This window comes from Macrosteles quadrilineatus, unplaced genomic scaffold (genome assembly GCF_028750875.1).
Source record: "Macrosteles quadrilineatus isolate MER2022 unplaced genomic scaffold, UCM_ALF_1.0 Scaffold_1__1_contigs__length_201487025, whole genome shotgun sequence".
NCBI lineage: Eukaryota > Metazoa > Arthropoda > Insecta > Hemiptera > Cicadellidae > Macrosteles > Macrosteles quadrilineatus.
The window spans coordinates 143,848,921-143,871,534 of record NW_026542594.1 but is presented as its reverse complement, the minus strand read 5'-3'; the positions used below and the strand labels follow the sequence as shown (position 1 = coordinate 143,871,534).

The following is a 22,614-nucleotide window of genomic DNA, read 5'->3' as shown; positions in this document are numbered from 1 at the left end:
GTAATCTACTGTATAGGTGATATTGATGGCATGAAATGTCAATTATTTCAGTTTACATTAGCTGGGCAGCTCAGTAGTTAAAGTGCTTGTCTGGTAATCAATATGTCGTCGGTTTGATCCTGAGAAAAGAGTGTAGATTTTTAAGGTTGGAAACTGGTCTCAGCTGTCCTAGATCATTGGGCTTTCAATAAACGGTCCTGGCAAACTAACTAGCTGATCTTAGTAACAAAGCTACACAAGCATCACTCTTCATTCTACACTCATCCTTCACTCATTTGTGTTAAAATGCCCACTTGGTGGTGTTATCTGCTCAAATGAATATGAATATAGTTTGAGACTATGTAAACGCATAGTTTACCATCTGAAGAACACCCAGTGTATTGTTATCGTTGTATTATAATGTATCATATGTTGTAAACAGTTGTTTTCAATAAGCAGTTTTTTGACTGGCCATCTTATGAGGGCTAATTGAGATAAATGAAGTATAGTAATTGCACTTGAAAACATAGAGGGTATTTGATCCACCTCCAGAAACATCGTGTAGTTTTATATACAAGAAACGTTGGACAAGTCAAAATAATAGATAGATAATAGCCTCGGATCGACGTTTTGTCCTGAAGACTAAGCTAGACAAAATATACTTATCAATTGAGAAATTCAACAAAACCACAGTAAACTGGGGTCTAGGGATTATATTATGGAAATAGTTATTCGTGAACAAGCAACAGTGAGAAATTCACGTTTTTGCACTCTCGTATATGACTACCGATTTTAACCTGTTACAGACGTGTTATGCATATACATAAGTTAATTATTTAAACCATACTAGAGGCCTGAAACGGAAAAGTATTGCGGTCCAGGCCGTATTTCTCACCATGGTTCAACCGTAACCCCGTAATGGCGTTTTACTTGCAATCTCACTAACTCGAAAATTTGTGGAACCAGAGGTTGTCGAGCAGGGGGGTTGTCGAGTTATCCAGAACATTGAAATGTTTAATGCGTTTTAATAAATTAATACTGTACAGAACAATATACACATTTTTACATGTAAATATATTACTGTACTTACAACAACATTTTACATAGAGTAAAGAATCTTCAAAGTAATGTCGAATATTCAACAATTAGAACTAAATAAATTTCTGACAAAATTACGTTTTTTGCGTGCGCCATGTTAGCTGTTGACTGTCGAGTTACCGGGTGTCGAGTTAGAGAGGTTTTACCGTATATAGTTAACATTCAGCAAAGTAAGTATGGCATGCGTGTGAAACTTGGCTGACTCCGTGTTGCTGGCATTTCGCCTAGGCTAAATGTCGTGTTCAAATTCTTGATCATTATTGTTCATTGAACTGAAATGCAAAATTCTTCTTTAGAAATTGTCTAATGCATAGTTTCCTTGATATACAAGGTAGGAATAGCAGTTAGTACGATTCTATCTTTGCACGGAAGTAATACTGAATACTTTTCTTTGAAATGGCGACCACACATAGTAGGCATTTAATAGCCGACATATTCCTTAGACACAGCTGTTAATTAATAGCCCATACAGCTAATGGCAACCAAGGGACCTACAGTTTATAGTGGAATCCGAACCACATTTTGCCTTGGTAATTACGAATTGGTCTAATTATTAGGATAGTATTGCGGATAGTCGTAGTACTCACCCGTGCGGACGTTAATCCACACCAGGGAGTATCGCATCCAAAATGCATGCCTATAAATATCCACAATTTGTGACCTGGATTACAGGACGACGTCCCAGTAGGGTAGAATAAAGACATTCTATAATAATATGTTTGATTGAACAATAACAACTCATCTTAGAACACGTGTATGCCCCCTGCTGCAGGCACGTAAAACCCGTTACATTTTTGAGTGTTAAAAAATAAACAATACAAACTAAAAAAATGTCTCATAGGTATGTTATTGGTACTCTACTAGCTCATTAGGCCTAAGCGCTACATAGGTTTGCTCATAATATGTTACACGTTCAATTCCAATGTAGGGAGATTTCAGCATTTTCAAATTTGCATTCAATAACCGAAAAAGTAAGTAAAATAAAAAGTAGTAATTAAGTAAGTAATTAATAAAAAGTAAGTAAACTATTAAATAAAATTCGGCTTAAAGAGCCTCATGTCATTTCACACAACACCGGCAAAATTATGCTGAAAAAGAGCTGCTTATCAGGTCTGAGGTTTGATAAATAATGAATATTATTGGTCTAATGAAACTTAAAATTTGACTATTTCATTAGTATTAATAGTATATTACCACCCTGTATACACACACAATATTATATTTTTGTTATATGTGATTATAAACAGGGTTAGTCTCATAATGTGTCCAGATTTGTTTAAGATAAACAGTTTGTCCTATAATGACAGAATAAAATTGTTACTCCTAAATCGACCCTATAAAATAATGTAAAATTAATTAAAAAGCTTTTTTTAAATACATGATGTTAAGAAACTCAACTTAGGGGTACTAGTCGAATCTCATAACTATCTCGATGACAACAAACGCCTGGGTAGAAGTGTGATGGAAATCGGCCTTAAACTGCAGTTTTTAAATAGTTTACTATTTTTTTCTTTCTCGGTTATTAAATGCAAATTTAAAATAGTGGCCTCCCTTTCACCCTTTTCCCCGTCGTAGATATAAAATATATGTGCAATGTTTAGGGCTCGAAATATTTGTAGATACTGTACCAGCGAACCCTTGTCAGGTAGTGGTACCTTAGTGTCCGCAATTGCCCGCTTCAATGTGTCCACAGCGTCCCATATCCGCAACTATTGCCCGTATATCTTTGGTGCGGGTGGGGGTATTTTATCAGTGCAGTATGTTCATACACACACCTACTCATATTATGCTGTGTATACGTTTATATTCAACCACTGTATTTTTGACAATATTCGTTTGAATACTTTTCCAATCTACTTAACCTATCACTAGACTATTAGTACTTCGGACACCACTTTGTATATGGACTGATAGCCTAGAGTGCCAAATCTTCAGCCACCAAATTCTCAAAAAGAGTATTTTTTTACAATATTTTGTCGATTAATTTGTTAAACATAAACACATAAATGTAAATCAGTATTTGACCTTCAAACAGTGTTTAACTCGTTTTCAGCTACGGTAGATACTTTATTTTGTTAATTCTGGGAGATGGGCCCAGGGTTCTCCCTAGACCCGGTACTGGCTAACACCTCACGATGACGCCATGTAGACGTAATATTTTATGTTATCCTTGCTTGTTCTTATTTTAAGACTTTGACGGATGCGTTCCGTTTGCCAGCCTTGTACGTGTCTCGTGTCAATTGTTGTCTGCTGTTTGATAGTGTTCCAAGAGGTCGTGACTGGCAAGATGGTTGTTATGCATCTGGCCTGTCAGCATCTAACCGTAGGCACTGCATCATGGGCTCCTGTCCTGTTCTCACATTTTATAACAATTTAACACTTTTAACTATATTTTATACAAACTCCTTCGACAGATTTTGTATATTTGTTCAAAACACTTTTTAAAATCATGTAAAAATACGTCTAATATGTATGGTTTTCTGTCTGTATGTGATTATTACAGATTAATCCATAACTTTGGAATCCCCTAAGTGATTGAGTTCAAACTTAGTAGATTTGTATTGACTTAAAGCATCAATCTTTTCACAAACTATACAATTAATTTCTAAATTGAACCGATTTGAAACGGCGAAAGTTTAAGTCAGAAAAGTTGTTCTTAAACTTGTCATCATCAAAACGATTATTCGAAAACTACCATTAAATAATTGTACAAATCGGTTAATAAACAACTATGATTTAATTTTTGTGAGACCTTGTACTGTATATGAATTTTAAAATGTTGTAATTCTTTTAATAGTTGTTGTGCCGCGCCGCGTCACGTCGGTTCAAATCGGTCTCACAAAAATTGTAATAGTTGTTTATTAACCGATCTTCACAATTGAAGTATCGTTGTACCATCATTTGATAAATATGTATAATCCTAATAGTTTTTAGTAAAATTGTGAATATTGTTTTAGGAAAAACCAGGTGAACAAAGAGACACGGGAGTTGGAGGCTCGACTGAGTGCAAGGGAGACAGAGTCCAACAAGCTTCTGTGTACAATAGACGAGCTTCAGCGAGACGTGATGGTCAAGAGCGGCGGCATGGAGCGTGAGTGATACATCAACTACTAGGTGTTCCTAACGTTAATAACTAACTTTCACGGCCGTTAACATGTTTCCTGAAACAAGCTATATCCCAGTGAGCTAGTAGCGTACCACTACTAAATTTGTGCAACCCTAAATGAGTTTGATTAACAGGATCGTAAAAGTCCAATTTACAGCCTGCCACTCCGTTTCGTTTTCATATGTCTAGAAAGAAGCGGACGCGTTGCAGAAAGTCAACAGTCCCGGAAGGTCAAATAATTTATACCTGTGCCGCTAGGTCAAAAACTACAATGTTTGCAGTGTCTGTAGATCAAAAATCCCAGTAAGTCAAAAAGTACAGTCCGTGCTAAAAACGTAGTCTATGTTAAAGCAATTGAATTATTGGGAATTTGACCTAATGCAACAGCAGTTTTAATATAACGAAATAAGATAAAAATATAAGTTCAGTTTCGCTGAGTCAACAGTGCCGGAAGGTCAAAAGTATAAGCTGTTAAAAACTACGATAGTCCTCTCGACGCATGACTTCAATAATTTCGTGTTTTGGTGTACTTAAAGTTGTGCTAAAATTTTGAAAATTGGCACAGAGCTTCTTGGTTAGTCCTACTCGATGACTATTTTGTTGGAACTTTAAACTATTTACCGATCTAATTAATAAAAATTGATATGTATGGTGAAATAGTTTTAAATCGTGATTTCTAACATGAAAAAGCTAGCATGCGAGATTTTTTTTGTTTTTGGGTTAGAGAGGTTTTGTCTGTGGCAAAGTTGTAGCCAAAAGTGTGATGCGTAAAATATTTTTTTTTTTTATTTATTACAATCAGTGGTTCAATAGATAACTTGGGTTGAAGAGGACGGCAAATTTAGCATTTCGCAACGCACGAAAAGAACTACATCGTACGATGCGACAGCTGAGTGGACTTTTAATTTACAGTTCTAAGGACAAGAAAAAGATGAATATACAGATCACCGGTACATTCGTATTATTTATAAAACATCTTTCTGTATTACCAGCTTACATATTTCACTTATAAGAATACATCATAAACAGGGTGTTAAAAATAAGCGGGGAGATACTTTACCTAGTAATTCCTTGGGTCAAAATAAACAGAAAATCAAGGATAACATTTTTTCCAAAATCGTTTCGTTAACCAAATATCCACCATTTTGTATTTTTTACATACAAATATTTATCTTTGCACTTTTCCAACCAATGTTTATGAAACTTGGTATGTATGTTTAAGGTAGGAGAGACCCATGTTATAAAAAAATATTCATCTCAATTCACCCTAAAATTTCAAAATTTAACACTTAACTACAATATAATATACTTTACTACACCACAATATTTACGTATCACCATAAATCTTTAACAAAATAAAACGTTAACATTTTTAAAATCCAAATTCAATCAATATAATCTTTCTTTTTGAAAAATATATAAAAAAAGACGATGGTAAATAACGATTAACATTAATGTTTAATCCTCCTAGGTTTGAACTGATTGAGAGGAATACATGAAACCGAAGGGGGGAGGTAGCAACAAGTGCACTAGTACTTACTAGTGTCCAATTACAATTTGACGGATTTAACCAAAACCTTTTCTATTTCACTTATTTTCAGCTGTTAAATTTCAAACGATACGTTTTAGCGACATCATTAATGTTATTATCATCATCATCGTTTGAGTTTGGGTTTGCGGCAATGTATTTTTATGAATAAAACCTTTAATTTGATACCAAACTTGACCTCTGCTGCTATTAATTGACTGTATGGACTATTAATTAACAGCTGTGTCTAAGGATTATGTCGGCCTTAGTCACTAACAGGACAACAAGATCGCTCCACTCATCACACACTCATCTCCATTCATACTGGGCTTAAAATGCATACATTTGTATGGTCGCCATTTCAAAAACAGGTAAAATAGTATTAAAATTATATAAGAATTTTGTCTTGGTCTTTGTGGCCCATCCCTCTTAGGGATAAAAAAGTGATAATAGCTTAAGACAGTAGATATTTATGGCTATTATTGATATACCAAGTCTCACTACTTTATCTATATTGTTAAAAAAATATAGCCAATCCAGGACTTTTAAACCATACTGTATAACGCCAACACGAAATTTTTCCGTTGAACTCATCCGCATTTCTCAGGCGATTTTGACCATTCATGTCTCATTAGAAAGAGCGTGTCACGTACGTTTGCAAATCAACCTTACATTTTTAAATCCCTTGGGCTCAGCCCCAGTGGCTCTTAAAGAACCCATGTTATGCCTATAAAGAACATATTGATTTATTTATATTAGGATCAGCTCAATTAATTGATGTTATGCAATTCAAGGAAATAATGTAGGCTACATTATTAACATGTTACTGATTTGTTCGAAATACTATATTTACTATTTTGATTTGGGCTTGCTGGATAATTTAATCCATTTTATCAAACAATAAAAATTAATGGACAAAGTACTATATCTCATGAGCAATCATTGAAAGGACCTATTGAAGTCCTCATCAACCAAAAGAATGCCTACTAAAGCAAATAAAATTGAGACGAACATGTAACGCACGAAATCAGGTGGTTCTTAAGTATGTGAAAAAATGTATCGCTATTCAAAAACAGACGGAAAACTTGTAAACATATTCGTGACAACGGGTGTAACATGGCTACATTATCAATGACAAACGTGGACAACCTTATACGAGTGTGAGTAAGTCCGAAAACAGAATAAGTCCGAAAACAGAGTAAGTCCGAAAACAACTCTAAAAAACAATAAGCAATAAATTGCAAGAACCGTTGCTTATATCATTGGGTATACATGTATCTACTGACGTGTATACTCAATGCTTATATCGAACTGTTATATGTACATCGTGAGTATTTCCATTAGTTGTTCCATTTAGTTGTGTGTCCATTAGTATAATTTTTTAGTTGACACTTTTAAAGTCAGCGGAAATTGTAACTGTTATTACCCTTGAAATAATGTTTGTGTAGTACTTTGCAATCCTACCAATGCTTATAGAATCATACGATTACAATTTTCTGGTTAGAATATGTCGCATAGAGTGGTGACTACTGTATCTTTTTGGTTTGCTTGTAAAACAGGATCAACAGAGATTTTCCATCGACTTAAACAATACGATGCTCCCAAATTGTTCATTGCAATAACAAAATATCACACAGTTTGATGAATATTTGTGTGTAAACCACATACAGTACACCTGCATTCTATCTATTTTATCTTTTATTTTTCCAAGACTTTATAGAAAATCACGCATTACGTGATCAGTGAAGAAAGGGTGTATCCCATGTGTTTTATAGGTAAAGAAGACAAGGGCGGTCCTAGACATATATTTGGGGGGGGGGGTCACCGGGGGCCTAAAAAGGAGGGGGTGCTGGGGTTCCCCCCGGGAAAAATATACAAATAAATAAATATAGGCTATACAGGGTGATCAACTCAAGGAGGCCACCATTGGGATATCAGAAACGGTAAGAATTTGAGAAAACTTATAATGGGGGACATTCCTTTATTTTTGTGGCAGTTAAAAATATGATTTTAGTTTTCCTTTTTATTCAGCCGCCAGTTTCCAAAATGGCGACCAAATTTGAAATTTCTTATAGAACACCCTATATTTGATCATGTTTTCGGATAGAATAGGCAATTTAAAAACTTTTTTATACTTGAAATTTTTTCGATAAACCCACTCGTTTAGGAGTTACAGCCTATGGAAAAATGACTTCCGGTGTACATTTTACATCATGTAGCTCCTAAACAAGTAAGTTTATAGCAAAAATGGGAAGAGTAAAAAAGTCTTACAATTGCAGCCACATTTCAAAAAGGCCATAAAATTAATTAAAAATATGAATTATATTATTTAAAAACTGGCGGCAAACTTGAAAAGTGGAAAACATTTTATTTTATAGTCTTTAAGGAATGTAGATGCAATTCTAAGACTAATTTACTGTTTCAAATTTTGCTCTAAACTTACTCGTTTAGGAGCTACATGATGTAAAATGTACACCGGAAGTCATTTTTCCATAGGCTTTACTCCTAAACAGTGGGTTTATCAAAAAAATGTCAAGGCTAAAAAAGTTTTTAAATTGCATATTCTATCCAAAAAAATGATAAAAAAAAACTAAAATCATATTTTTAACTGCCACAAAAAATTAAGGAATGTGCCCCATTTAAAGTTTTCTCTAATTCTTACCGTTTCCGATTTCCCAATGGTGGCCTCCTTGAGTTGATCACCCTGTATGTATGAATTTGAACGTATGGTGTTTTTGGCCTCTAGGGACCTCAAAACGAAAAATTAAATCGGTCCCGCGGGTCCAGGTGTTACCATAAGTACTACGGTAATAGCTTATTCCCTATATGGGAAATTCGCCAAAAACCTAATAGTTAGGGGCCTATATAGAACAACATTACATTCAACCAGCTGTTAGTTAAAACAAATTTTATGGGACTAAAACAAATCAATGATTACAAAGATTCCTTTAAAAAATAATTTGAACATCCTACAATTGTACTATGCATATTTAATTAATTTGCCATCCTCATACCTAAGAATTGAATGTATCAATGGTCAGCATTACACATAGTATAAATATGTCAACTCTAAATATGTCTTTAAATTTGTTTCCAAATGCTGAATTTGTGTCACAAATGATGAATGTTTACAGCTGTTATGTTAAGCAAATTATATTGTACTAAAAGCTAGCTTAGAAGGTAAGCGTCGGCTGCTAGACTTTTTAAAAATTAAAACTTAATTTCTAAAAAACTGGGACCCTTAATTATAATTATGGCTTTGACATTCCCTAGTTCTCAAAATTATCTTTCTTTCAACACAAAAATAATGAAAATCCGTCGACTGGTTGATTCAGAATGTGAAAAAACCCCATTTACGTTTTAATAATATATATGATAGTTTGGAAAGGTTTCAACCCTTCCGAGGCGTAATACATTTACACATTTTATTTGTAGACTACATTATAACTCATAAAATAGTTCTAAAATTAAATGGATCTCCTTTTACAAGCGTATATAATAACCAGAAATTTTCAGATCGTCCTTGCGTGTATTTCATGCCACAAATTTTGACGAAAGGCTTTTTATTACATAAACTATACCTATTTACAGTGTTGACCAAACAGTTGGCAAGAAGCATTAATAGATAAGCTATGTACCAAATATGATAATTTTAGCTCTATTCTAATTATGACAAAACACGAAGTATCTAAAAGCGAGTTTTGTTGGTGTAGTAAGCGTTGCAGGAGGTCTACTTTACACTGAATCGACGTTCACTTTCATTGCTTTTGATCTTCCGGCACTGTTGACTCAGCGAAACTAAACTTGTATTTTACCGTATTTCGTTATATTAAAACTGCTGTTGCATTAGGTCAAATTCCCAATAAGTCAATTGCTTTAACATAGACCACGTTTTTAGCTCGGACTGTACTATTTGACTTACTGGGACTTTTGATCTACAGACACTGCAAAAATTGTAGTTTTTGACCTAGCGGCACAGGTATAAATTATTTGATCTTCCGGGACGGTTGACTTTCAGCAACATTCCCAATTACTTACTGACTTACGGTAATAAAATAACACTTAACGCATAACTATGAAAAAGACATGCAGATTAACACCTTTAGTTATAGAGTCACCTGCAATATGGACACCCTCTTTCAATTTTGTATCAAACATCATCATAGAGTCGCGCCGACTTAAAATACGTCAGCTTGCCTAATACAAAAGTTTACTTTATTGAAATTATTTCATTCTTTTTAGAGCGTTTGAAGTCGGTTGTATTTTTTTACAAAAATAAATTATATAATTAACTAGCTGGCCCGACAGACGTCGTCCTGTCCTAATGTGGTTTTATGTCAAATGCTCGTTCATTTTCAAGATGAACTCGTTCGCATGGCTCAATCACGTCCTGGTTGAAGTTCGTTCGCTATGCTCACTCACCTTTAGGTTGGAGCTCGTTCGCTACGCTCACTCACCTTTAGGTTGGAGCTCGTTCGCTGCGCTCACTTGCCTTGAGGTTAGTTCGTTCGCTACGCTAACTCACCTCCAGTTGAAGTTCGTTCGCTACGCTCACTCACCTTTCATAAATTAAAAAAATTACAGTGCTGCACCCTGTTGGTAAACCTATTAACTTTTTAATGCTATTTAACATCACAGAATCAAATTGTTTGGTTGAACCAGTTGTTAAGATTCTTTAATTCCATTTAAATATGAGTACTCATAAGGTTATCATGGGAAACTCCAGAGCCACTGGGGCGGAGCCCTTTTGACGGATCTGCACCAAACTTCACACAAACCATCTTTGAATAATGATAAATAATGCCTGAAAGTTTTATTACAATCTGTCGAGCGGTTTCGGAGTCCATAAAGGACAAACATACAAACATACATTGGATTTTATATATATAGATACACGATGTTGAATTATTCTAATTGCTTTTTGTCTCATTTTCTGATACTAATGCGCCTGTTGCTCGAATTCGAGCAATTGCAAAGTATTACAGGCGTTATTTCAAAACTAATAAAGCAATTTCCGATTACTTAAAAGAGTCAACTCAAAGATAATTAAATGTAATCAATCATACGACAGCTGTAATTAACACAAATGATTCGCCTGTTTAAGTAAACAAAATCTTTTCTTCATAAAAAATACATTGGGATTTTGATTGGCCTGTGGGGCAAAGCCTGAGGACTTTAATTACAGGGATTAGTGAAAGGGAGCGTCTACACAAAAAAGTTTTTTTGAGTTTCTAAAAATCCGTCCGTTATTAACGGAGGTGTAGTGGATCGTAGAAATCGCCTTCACGTATTATAAGGATATCTTTTCAAAGATAAACCAGCCCAAATATATTCACTCTTCTAAAATACCCTTTGGAACATGTCCAGTAAATTCCTATTGAAGATGTAAGCAACATCAACGGAATTTTATTACGTTATTGACTAGAATCAGGGCAAATTGGCCGTAGGAGTAAACAAGTTTCTGCAAGCAAACATTGGGCAGGCCAGAGTGTCAGGTCTGAGAGTTTTCAAGTGCGCTGACGTCAGAGCACGTCCCACAGACTGACGGAAATAAACAGACATGCGCATGCATCCTCAATATAAACCTAATAAACCACTGGTAATATGTGGGCAATATTGCGCCAATATACTGTTATTTGGAGAAATGCCCGAATATTCCAGATTTAGTTCTCAACTAAAAGTACCTATTTTTTAATCGTTAGTTTTTCAATGTATGTAGATAAAACTAAACGTTCGCAAGTTTTATTTAACAACTACTATAAGCTTGGACAGATGTACGAGCTTACGTTTTTGATGATTCCCACAAATACAAACTTCACACTGTCCTATCTTTTTGCTTAAGCAGGGCCGGATTTAGCATTTTGGCGCCCCTAGGCCCAAATGGTTTTTCCGCCCCCTGTTCTGGTAACAGTTTCTTTCCTACAAACCTTTATTAAAAACTATATCATGCCTAAAGGCCTATGTTAATTGCTTAACACCACTCATCGTCGGAATTTTATCATTGCAAGTTTTTTTTAAGAATTGTCTTGGTTAGCCTTAACAAAATGCCGTCTTAAACACTTTTGGCAATTTTATGCTTTTAGCAAATGCTCACGCTTGTGGGACTGAAACAAAACAATCCAACCCACAGAGCATTTCTGCAAAAAAAGCATGTCCATTGATTCCAATTTCAGGCCCCAAAACATGAACTCCATAACAGTACGTAGGGATTAGCTGAAAACAATTCTTTTTATTTAAGTTATATGTTATTTCAACCTAGTTTGTCCAAAATAAAACGATCTAATCATAAACAATAGGTCGTCCCCAGATCCCCTGGTTATATTACAAGAAACTAAAACTCTCACAACGACAACATAGAATAATAGAAACAAAATTACGTCAAAACCACTGAGCTAAAATTATAACTAGAGGTAGCACTGCCATGTCAGAAGTATGTCAAAAGCGAGTCGCTGATTTTGTTAGGTTGGTATAGCAGTAAGTTTTCTTACCATAGCAATAACATGGCTTCTTATAACTAGGTTGTATAGCAGTGAGTTTTTTTGTCATAGCAATAACATGGCTTCTTATGGACACCCACCTCACGCAAACATGGCGGCTGGCGACACGCATCTTTGACATTCAGTGCTACCTCCAGTTAGAATTATAGCTCAGTGGTCAAAACTAACTTCCAGTGTGACCAACCTATATGAACTAGACATTAAAAACTATATTTAGGATTAACAATATGATAACTAGTCGACTTGAGTTTATGGTTAATCTATGGTGGTACTGCATTCAGATTATATTTGCAGAGCAATAGTCCGGCCAACCATAATTATCCTCATGTCTGAGCTGAGGAGAAAATGACATCAAATGGTGCTTTGGAGGGGATTTAATTTTTCTAAAACCTGTTGCAAACTCAGATATTTTTTCGTTATTGAATTTTAAAGATAAACTTATCGTATTTTTAATATTCAAAACGTATATTATATATTTTAACTTGACCCTGCAGGTTGCTTTAAACTGATCAAAAGATTAGTTAATACATTTTCTTTTTGAAGGGTGGTAACGGTGTCTAACACGCATACGCCCCTAATCACTCCGATCAGTTGTGTTGTGCCGAGCCAGCATAGTGGCAGTGCAAAGAGTACAGTGGCAATACGGTGCGTACTGCTCGGGCGCTCGACAGCATCCCTACAGCCTACTCCCGTATAACCAATGTTCGTTATCAATGTTGTAACGAAATTGATGAGTAATGTTGAAAAACTGTTTATATTTTCTAACAGTTATTTCTTCTAATGAATTTAAAAATTATAATGCTTTATTGGCAAGAGTTATTTTTTATATCAACTCGCAAAATATGTTAAGCTATGGCTATTTATTTTATTTTTAGATATTGAAGAAATATTTTTCCTCTCGGCCGTGCGCCCTCTGGGAGCTTGCGCCCCTAGGCCCGGGCCTACCGGGCCTATTGGGAAATCCGGCCCTGTGCTTAAGTGGCAGGTTTTGTTTCCGATTCAGGTCAAATGGCTCTACTAATTGCCGGAGAAATTGATCCTGCTGTTCTTAACTGCTTTACTGTAATTCAGGATCCAGCTATAGGGCTGTACAAAACCGGCGTTAAAGTAGCTTCTTTACACTTTAAGTCATATAAGCCATTTAGTCACTGCTATTTGATTACCAGTCAGCATTTTTATCAGCCACCCTTTTTTATATTTAGGTTGTTTTGTTTACAATCTGTGGTACTGGTATGTGGTATGTCAACTTGTTACACACACACACATACACACACACACACGCACACGCACGCTCTGGGGCACGGTTAAACTTAGTAAAAAGGCGCAAGAACTAATCTAAACATGTCTCAAATCCTTTTATTTTAAGAAAGAAAAAAGTTGTTCAAGGACAATTTAACTTTGAGATCAAGAGGCACTACGATGGTTACAATAAAAATGGTGTAGCCTAATCTAAATTAATAACATTTTAGTTCGATGTTGATGGCCCATTATTACAGGGTGTTCATAAAAGGTGGGGACGTAATTTAGGTAGTGATTCCTTGGGTCAAAATAAAGAGAAACTCAAGAGTAAAATTTTTTCCAAAATCGCTTTGTTAACCAGATATCCGCCATTTTATATTTTTTACATAATAATATAAACATTTTTACTTTGAAAATGTTCAACAGATCATTATGAAACTTGGTAGCCTACGTATGTTAAGATAAAAGAGACCCATATTAGGAAAAAATTCATCTTGAAATTTCAAAGTGGCAGCAATTTTAATTTTTTAATCTTAAATTACAAAAAAATTGCTGATTTTATGAAAAAATTTCAGGAACACTTTAATTTAGTACTTCTAATCCCCTATCATATGATACCAAGTTAAAAAATATTGAATAAGAAATAGCTGAAATTTTAAGATTTTTAGTTGTAAAATGGGACAAACCTTACTAGCTTAGCCTTATTCTAACCCATTTTACGATTAAAAGTTGTAATACGTCAGCTGTTTATTGTTCGATATTTTTTAACTTGGGTATCGTTTGATAGGGAATTTAAAATGCTAAATAAAAGTATTCTTGACAATTTTTCATAAAATCTGCAATTGTTTAGTAATTTAAGTTTAAAAAATGTAAATGATTGCCATTTGGACATTTTAAATTGGATCAAGATAATTTTTCCCCCTTAACATGGGTCTTTTCTACCTTAACATACATAAGTTTTATAAAGATCAGTTTAACATTTTCAAAGATAAAAATGTTTATGTAAAAAATACAAAATGGCGGATACCTGGTTATAGAAGCGATTTTGGAAAAAAATGTTATTCTTCATTTTCTCTTTATTTTGACACAAGGAATTACTGCCAAAATTATGTCCCCACCTTTTTTGAACACCCTGTATACAGGGTGTCCCGTAAGTATACAGCTAACTCCGGGAAATAATGGTTCTATGGGTCAAAATAAGGAGAAAATCAAGATAACATATTTTCCAAAATCTCTTCGTTAATTAGATATTCGCCATTTTGTTTTTTCACATTAACATTTTTATCTTCAAAGTTTTTCAACCGATCATTATGAAACTTGGTACCGGTATGTATGTTAAGGTAATAGAGACCCATGATGGAAAAAACTCATCATTCGTCATAAAATTTCAAAATGGCGGCCATTTTAATTTTTTAAACTTAAAATTACTAAAAAGTGGCTGATTTTATGGAAAAATTACAAAACACTTTATTCCCTATAACCGATACCAAGTTCAAAAAGACAGAATAAGAAATATGTGAAATATTACGATTTGTATTTGTAAAATGGGGCAAACCTTACTAGCTTGGCCTTTTTTTATAAAAAGGTTCCTTGTAAATTGTTTTAAATGAATGTAGGCGCTGGGTAACGCTAGTTTTTTAAAAATAAATTATATGTTTTAAATAACCTATCAAATATGTTATAATGTGTTCTGAACAGGTCTGCAAGCAGAATTGACTGCTGCTTACAAAGAATCTGAATTTGTGAAAAAGCGGCTGAAGAAAGTGGAAGAAGATTTGGATGTTTTAAGACAAAGGAATGCAGAACTAACGGAAGAACTGGAGAAAAAGTCAGGTACTGGTACCTCCTATGTGTTAATATGTAATATACTGTACTAGCGGATATGAACACTGCAGTTGTAGTACAATCTTTTGACTATTGATAAAACTAGACATTCCATCGCCCATCCAAATGTTAAAGATATTTAAATAAAAAATGGACGTAGTTGATGTGAGTTGATTGTGCTGATGTTGATGTAGACTAAATTACTTATTTCTCTCACATATGCAAACTTTTTAACCAAGTAAAACTGATGGGATGGCATATTGTAAGCCAAAGAATATTTTATGTCAACTAGTAGCAAAAATAAGGTAGAAAATAATATTTAAGATAGTGGCAGAGACTGGCTCGCATCTCTCTGCGTTCTTTTTAATAAACATTTGGTGACAGCTGGTCCTTTATATGGAACATCTTCCTTATACAAAAGTTGGTACATATTTTAACAGTCAGTAGCTTTTTGATGGTTCAAAACTGGACCCAGCTGTTCCTGATCATTGGGCTTTAAATAAATGATCCTGACTAATGAAACCGCTGATCTTAGTCAGTAACAAAGCTACACAGGTCATCACACACCATTCTACACTCATCCTTCACTCATATTTGCGTTGAAATATGCACCTAGGTGGCGTCCCTATCTCAACGATTGATAATTGAATACTTGGAGACAACCTTGGCACACAGAATGAAAGCAAAGGATTTGTATTCATTGATTAAAGTGGACATGTACCAATTAATTCATTGCATGTACTGCGATATGTACTGGAAATAATTCTGCTTTAATAGATTACAGAATAGTTTCATTTTGTACATATTAAAAGATTTTTATGCAAGAAACTACTTGATTGGTCCAACTTATTCTTATTGTCCCTTGGGAGCTGTTAACATAACAAGATAAACTAAACATGTAGATATTCAAATACTGTACCTAGCTTTACAATTGCAGACTATTCTGTAGTTAAAATAAAAGTTTCAATTTTCCTTTAAAACAGTCATACTGTAATTGGATTTAAAAATGTAAGGTAAAATAACAAGTTAATATCGTTTTAGAGGTTAATAGATACTCTTAATAAGGTTGTGAAAATTCTGGCAAAATAGTCTTTAATTGTGCAGTCATGTCCGACTTCTAATCAAACAACAAATTAAAAAACAAATACAAAACCAAATTTAGGTTGCACAGCTTCTTCTTCCTGCTGGGATCTGCTTGTGCTTGGCAGGCTACAACTCCTCATCAGGACAGGACCATCTTTTGGTTTTTGTAGCAGGAGCAACACAAGATATGTTTTTCAATTGTTGGTAATGTTTGGCTCTTAAACATTGGAAATTATTTGTTACTGTATTTGTAGATTTCATATCATAACAGTAATTGATGGTAGATGCCTTAAGTGGAGCAGACTGAAAGAGATACTACATAGTGATAATATTACCTTCTGGCGTTCCAATTCTTGTAGACACTAATACACGTTTTGTCGCCACCCAGAATTAAACATGTGCGTACGAGTGATGTGGCCACCGCGACGATATTACCGATCGGTTAAGTGTAATTTTGTGTATTTATTGTGTGTCATGAATGTTTCATTTTAATATTCAAGACAAAGCCATAGCGAATTAACTACCTGATGATGTCACTGTGCTGACAAAACACATAGTAGTGTCTACAAATATTGGAACGCCAGAGGGTATATTATCAAAATATTATCTCTATAATTTATATTTGACGTTCCAGTGGTAGGAAATGGATTCTATACTACAACTTCTTTTTTTAGAGTTTGTTGATCCTATCAGATCCTTACTACAGAAAACCGTGGACTACTATTGAAAATTTAACCTTAATTTCAGTGGAGTTAATTGATGCGGAAGATTGTTTTGACTTCAACCACCTACTGGAAGTTGAGAAGCAGGTTAAAGAGTTGACGTTACGTGTGAAGGAGCTAGAATCCCAGTTAGAACATCTTCGACAAGAAAGGAACCAACTAGAACAAAGAGCTCAAACCCTTGAAACTGAGCGATTAGAGGAGCGCAGGATCATTCAGGAGGTGAATGCATTTTTATGTACACTCACTGTTGACCCAATATTGCAGAATTATCAGTTGTTTGCCTCTTAGTGATATCCCAAATCCACTCCATCCAAGTTAACAAATCGTTTTGTCAACTGAAAGTGGGTAGCTATCATGACACTAAAAGTTAGGATTTCATTTATTTTGTTCAAATGAATGATTTATATTGCTGACACACTTTGTGGACTAGTCAGGAGTTTCTTGTTTGGAATTTTGTGCATCAATTGGATTTTTTTAGACTTTAGACTTTTGTTAATTGTTTTGTAATAATATGTTTCAAATTATTGATAAACCCAGTTTTGGTAGTGGTGGAGGTATTGGTTGGTAACCAAGGCTCTAGTTGGTATGTTTCAATTTTATTCTCATTGTTTCTCAATGCTTGGGTTATTACTTAATATTTCATCAACAAAATTTTATTTTTCATTTTTAACAAAAGTTAACTTTATCTTTCCAAGCTTGGCGTAAATATAAACTGTTAATTACATGATAGAAATACAGCTTTACTAATGGAAACAAAAAAAGTCCAGAGTTTTGACTTTGGTTTAAAATTTAAAAAAATTATAAAAAGGAGTATACAACATATATATGCAAAAATGATAAATAATTAAGGAAAATGCATTTCAATTTTTTTTATTAAGCAAAAAATGATATTTTTTACAATTACAGGCGTTAGACAGTGCATTAGCTGAAAAGCAGTCAATACAAACAAAATTTGAAAAAGACTTTGAGAGACTGAGGACAGTAAACACAGACAGGGAACAACAACTTCTGGACGACTTTGAGTGGAAACTGAGGGAAGTGAACCAAGCATGCAAAAAGAGGCTGGATGAAAAGGAAAACTCTTGTAAACAGAGAATCAAAACTATGGAAGATAAGCTAAATGCAGCCGAACAAGAGTTGACTCAGGTAATGAACACATTTATTCAATTTATATGAATTTATATGAAGAAATCTTTTACAAGAATATATTCAAGAAGTTAATTTAAATTTAACCACAATGTCCTATAATGTGGTTTTAGATGATAACACTCTCGCAATACCTGATGTTTTAAGTAATTTAACATAATGGGTATCTTAATACTAAATGACTCTGTACATACGTTGTTTGTGAATCTCCCTTTCAGCACGGCTAAGAGTGTTGCAATTCGAAATTTAACTTCTTCACTCATCTTGTAAAATCTATATATTTACTAAATAATGCCACAAATCGTAAAAAAATAATTATTTACAGTAATCGTTTACACCCAATAATCAACGCACACACTAAACTAGAGGTCGCATCTCGGAAGTTGCCTCCAGGCTGTATAAGAATCGGCAGAGCGCAGTTCCAGCCTCTTACAAAACTGAACAAAACTAAGAAATATAAAATAGTAGGGGTGAGTTTTGACCTTCACTCGATTCTAGGAATGAGGTACAGTGACACTCACACTGCCGACACCACTCAAAATAACGCGAAAAATAAAACATCCCTGGAGGTTACTTCCGTGATGCGACCTCTGGAAGGTTAAACTCTTGATTATGTGGTTATTACACTTATACCCAATTTTGAACTCTTCTTTTACCTTTTTCCCAAGTTGGAGAGATTGAAGCAGTTCGAGGCGGAGGCGACGATGTTGAGGGGATTGAACCTGGAGCAACAACGAGCTCTGAGGTTTGCTGAGAGGGCTAAGGAGGAGCTGCAAGTGAGTGAGAAGGTTCTGCACGAGGAGGTGAGAAAGTTGAAAGAGTTCTTGGACAAGGAGAAGTCTGCACTGACCACCATGCAGGTAGGATATGTTCTGGACAAAATACTCTCCAAGTAAAGTGTACTCGTTTTTCATTCTGAAAGTTTAAAAATTATTTTAAGTCTGGAATTTTTGTTTAGCACTTAATTTCCAGTGTGTGGATAAGATATGTTAGCGGCTGCTTATGAGACTAAGTACATAAAATGGTATGCTTTAATTTCTTCACTTTAATATAACAATAGAGTAATATTTATTACAAAAGTTGTGCTAAGTGCTTGCGTACTTGTATATTCTTCTAAAGTGTAAGCTTTAATGATTGTCTTTAATGACAAATAATAGCTACAAATTACCTTGCAAGACTAATATTTAACAATATCTAACAAGTAGGCCTAGAGTAACTGTGGAAAAACTTGCTACTTAGGTTTCGGCCGTTATTACAACACAACCATCGTCAAGCTGAACAGGATATAGGAATTGTTTATTGGGAGCACTGACAAGAACTGTTCCACCAATATTTCCTGAAGTTTTGTTGTAGAGAAGCTAAAATGTAGTAAATATCTGTATTTTCTAAATAACCATACTTGCAATAGGTAGTCATACATTTATTAAAATGCACTTTGTGTAACCACTCCACACTCATAGAACCATGTGTACTTATGTACCATATACTACCATGTGTAGAACCATGTACTACTTTTTATATATGTTTTGTAATTTCGGTTTACATATTAAGTTGTAGGTGTTATTTTTGTAAAAAATACTTGACTGTTTAATATTTCAGGCAATTCATAACAGAGAAATAGACGAGAAGGAGAGGAAGATGAGATTTAGGTTGGAGCAACAAAAGACTGAGCTAAATAACCAGGTAAATGACAAGTGTTGAGACAATAGAAACATTTATAGCTACAGATGTGATATGAAGGGTTGCTAGTTTAAAATTAAAGTTTTGGTTTAGTAAATGTAATTAACACAATCATACAAAAGAAGGTTTGTTTTAAATATGCTAAACACTGAAACAACGCACATAATCCAGAAAATATATAAAAATAAAGCTACAATATGTTTTAACTTATAGAGTTTACAGAAGTATTGCCATGCAAACATCAGGATTCGATTTATGTCAAATTGCCAAGAGACTAAAAACTATAAGCACATTCACTGAAACTTCGTAAGCTTAAGTCCTTCCCAACAGTAAAAAATTGCCACCTCGTTATCACTCAAAAATAACATTTTCATATACATTTTTGACTCATTTGGTAAATTTTTAAAACTAAAACTGTTTTAGAAACTAGGATAAAACATATTAAAACCAATAATAAATATTTTTTAAATATTGTCACAACCATGTTTAGGATTTGAAGTAAATGCCATCACAGAAAATTTAGAAAACTAGTGCACATGTTGCTCAAATTCGAGCAATTGCGAAGTATTACAGGTGTTATATATATTTTAAAACAAATAACAGTCACAATTTCCGATGACTTAAAAGAATCAACTCAAAGATAATGTAATCAATTACTCCACTCCAGTTATCGAAACTGGAAACGAACTCACTCTAAAATCGAACGCTCAGTCCATTCCAATTATCGAAACTGATAACGAATGCTCTTGTGTGTATCATGTGCCTTTACTACAAACAGCTGTAATTAATACAAATTATTTGTCTGTTTAAGTAAACAAAATCTTTTCTTCATAAGAAATACATTGGGATTTCAAAGGCCTGAGGAGCAAAGCCCGAGGACTTTTATTACATGAATTGGTAAAAGTCTAAACAAAAAATACTTAATTTTGACACATCGTTTGTAAAAATCCGTCCATTATTAACGGAGGAGTAGTGTTTTGTAGAAATTGCCTTCACGTATTATATATAAGGATTTTCCCTGAGACAATATATAAATACAGTAAATATGTATTGTATTAGTATTAAAGTAGTATTGTATTAAAGTAGTGGGAAATATTGTTGTTTTTACTTGGATGAGTTTTTCATCGTATAAAAACTTTCAGTGGGAAGAAAAGTTGAAAAAAGAAACAATAAAACTGAGAGTTGAGTTGGATCAAGTCAATCGAGATGAGAAGCGATTGGTATTGCAATCTGCAAGGCTGGAAAAAGAGGCAGAACTTCAGAAGGCCAAGGAGCTATGGGAACATCAGTTTAAGGAGCTTCAAAACCAGGTAAAGATTCTTAAAATCGTAGGATAAACTGTAGTTTTGAAATATTTAAAAAAATAAAACATCTACTAAAAAGAATGATATTTTCTAATAATATAAGGTAAAATGTTCTTATTAATTAGATTAGTACATTTCTTTCTTTTCAGTGAGACTTAAAATAAATGTTAAGAATGAATATTTTTAGTAACTGCTAACAATACACCTTTAAAGTAAGCTATCAGTTAAAGTTCTTAAGTGCAACCTATAGTAATCCAAACTCAACAAAGTAGTCTGTATAGTACAGTACAGTATTTACTATACAGGGTGAATAAAAAGTCAAGACACCCCCTCTAATATTTTTCCAAGTAAATATACAGAGATATCCTTTTGGTTGTCGAGCAATCTTAGCAGGAAGTTTCATTTTATCATTTTGAAATATTTGAGTGTCCTCCCAAAAGGGGGGATTTGGGGGGCAACTCAAATATTTTAAACGTAAACCCCCTTCAAGTGACACCTCATTTTGAAGTGTTTACAAAAACTTAAAGAATGGTGAAAACTAGAGGTCGCTATCTCTTCTCTATCCAAAATGGCAGCCAATATTAACAATTTTACCGTTGATTTTCCACAACATTTGACGGGCTACCATTTTGGATAGAGATGAGATAGTGACCTCTAGTTTTCTCCATTCTTTAAGTTTTTGTAAACACTTCAAAATGAGGTGTCACTTGAAGGGGGTTTACATTTAAAATATTTGAGTTGCCCCCCAAATCCCCCCTTTTGCGACACTCAAAAATTTCAAAATGATAAAATGAAACTTCCTGCTAAGATTGCTCGACCATCAAAAGGATATCTCTGTATATTTACTTGGAAAAATATTAGAGGGGGGGGGGTCTTGACTTTTTATTCACCCTGTATAAACTTCTTTGCAAATGGGAGCTTATGGAATTAAAGCAAAATAATAAATGTGGGTCATATTTCAAGAGAGTTACTTAAATTAGCCTATATTATAACTATCCATTTTCAGATTGAAGCTCTGAAACAAAAGATTCTGGATGAAGAAGAAGAACATAAGAACAAAATTGAAAACATAAGAACCAGTGCAGATTGTGATATTTTTGAGCTAAGAAGAAAGCTAGATAGGATAGATATATCATATCAAGACAAAATTGAAAAACTCCAAAATGAACACGAAGCAGAAAAAGGTAAAGCAAATAAGTAAAATTACATTTTGTTAAAATTTTTCAGAAGGACTTTTTATATCTAGAAAATATCAAATATAAAATTGATCACGGTATTTATTATTATGTTAATGATATATTTATGCCTCTAACCATTACTGTATTTGGGGTCTAAATAAGTACTTATGGGTTTTGTTTTCACACTTTACAAAGTACAGTAACCATTGAATTTGAATTTTATGGTA

General features: G+C 34.0%; 1 protein-coding gene across 4 annotated transcripts in view; it reads left to right on the top strand.

Moving 5' to 3' along the window:
• LOC128986144 (myosin-10) overlaps window positions 1–22,614 on the top strand; it is a 43,694-nt gene that overhangs the window by 13,755 nt on the left and 7,325 nt on the right. For all 4 annotated transcript variants that reach the window (XR_008490102.1, XR_008490103.1, XM_054406323.1 and 1 more), the window contains 8 exons: window positions 4,035–4,168; window positions 15,146–15,280; window positions 17,102–17,298; window positions 17,986–18,225; window positions 18,894–19,085; window positions 19,825–19,908; window positions 21,048–21,215; window positions 22,216–22,393. Coding sequence is in view for 2 of the 4 variants with exons in the window: in XM_054406323.1 (XP_054262298.1) it covers window positions 4,035–4,168; window positions 15,146–15,280; window positions 17,102–17,298; window positions 17,986–18,225; window positions 18,894–19,085; window positions 19,825–19,908; window positions 21,048–21,215; window positions 22,216–22,393 (1,328 nt within the window). In the remaining 2 variants the exon portion in view is untranslated. The remainder of the gene's footprint in view (window positions 1–4,034; window positions 4,169–15,145; window positions 15,281–17,101; window positions 17,299–17,985; window positions 18,226–18,893; window positions 19,086–19,824; window positions 19,909–21,047; window positions 21,216–22,215; window positions 22,394–22,614) is intronic.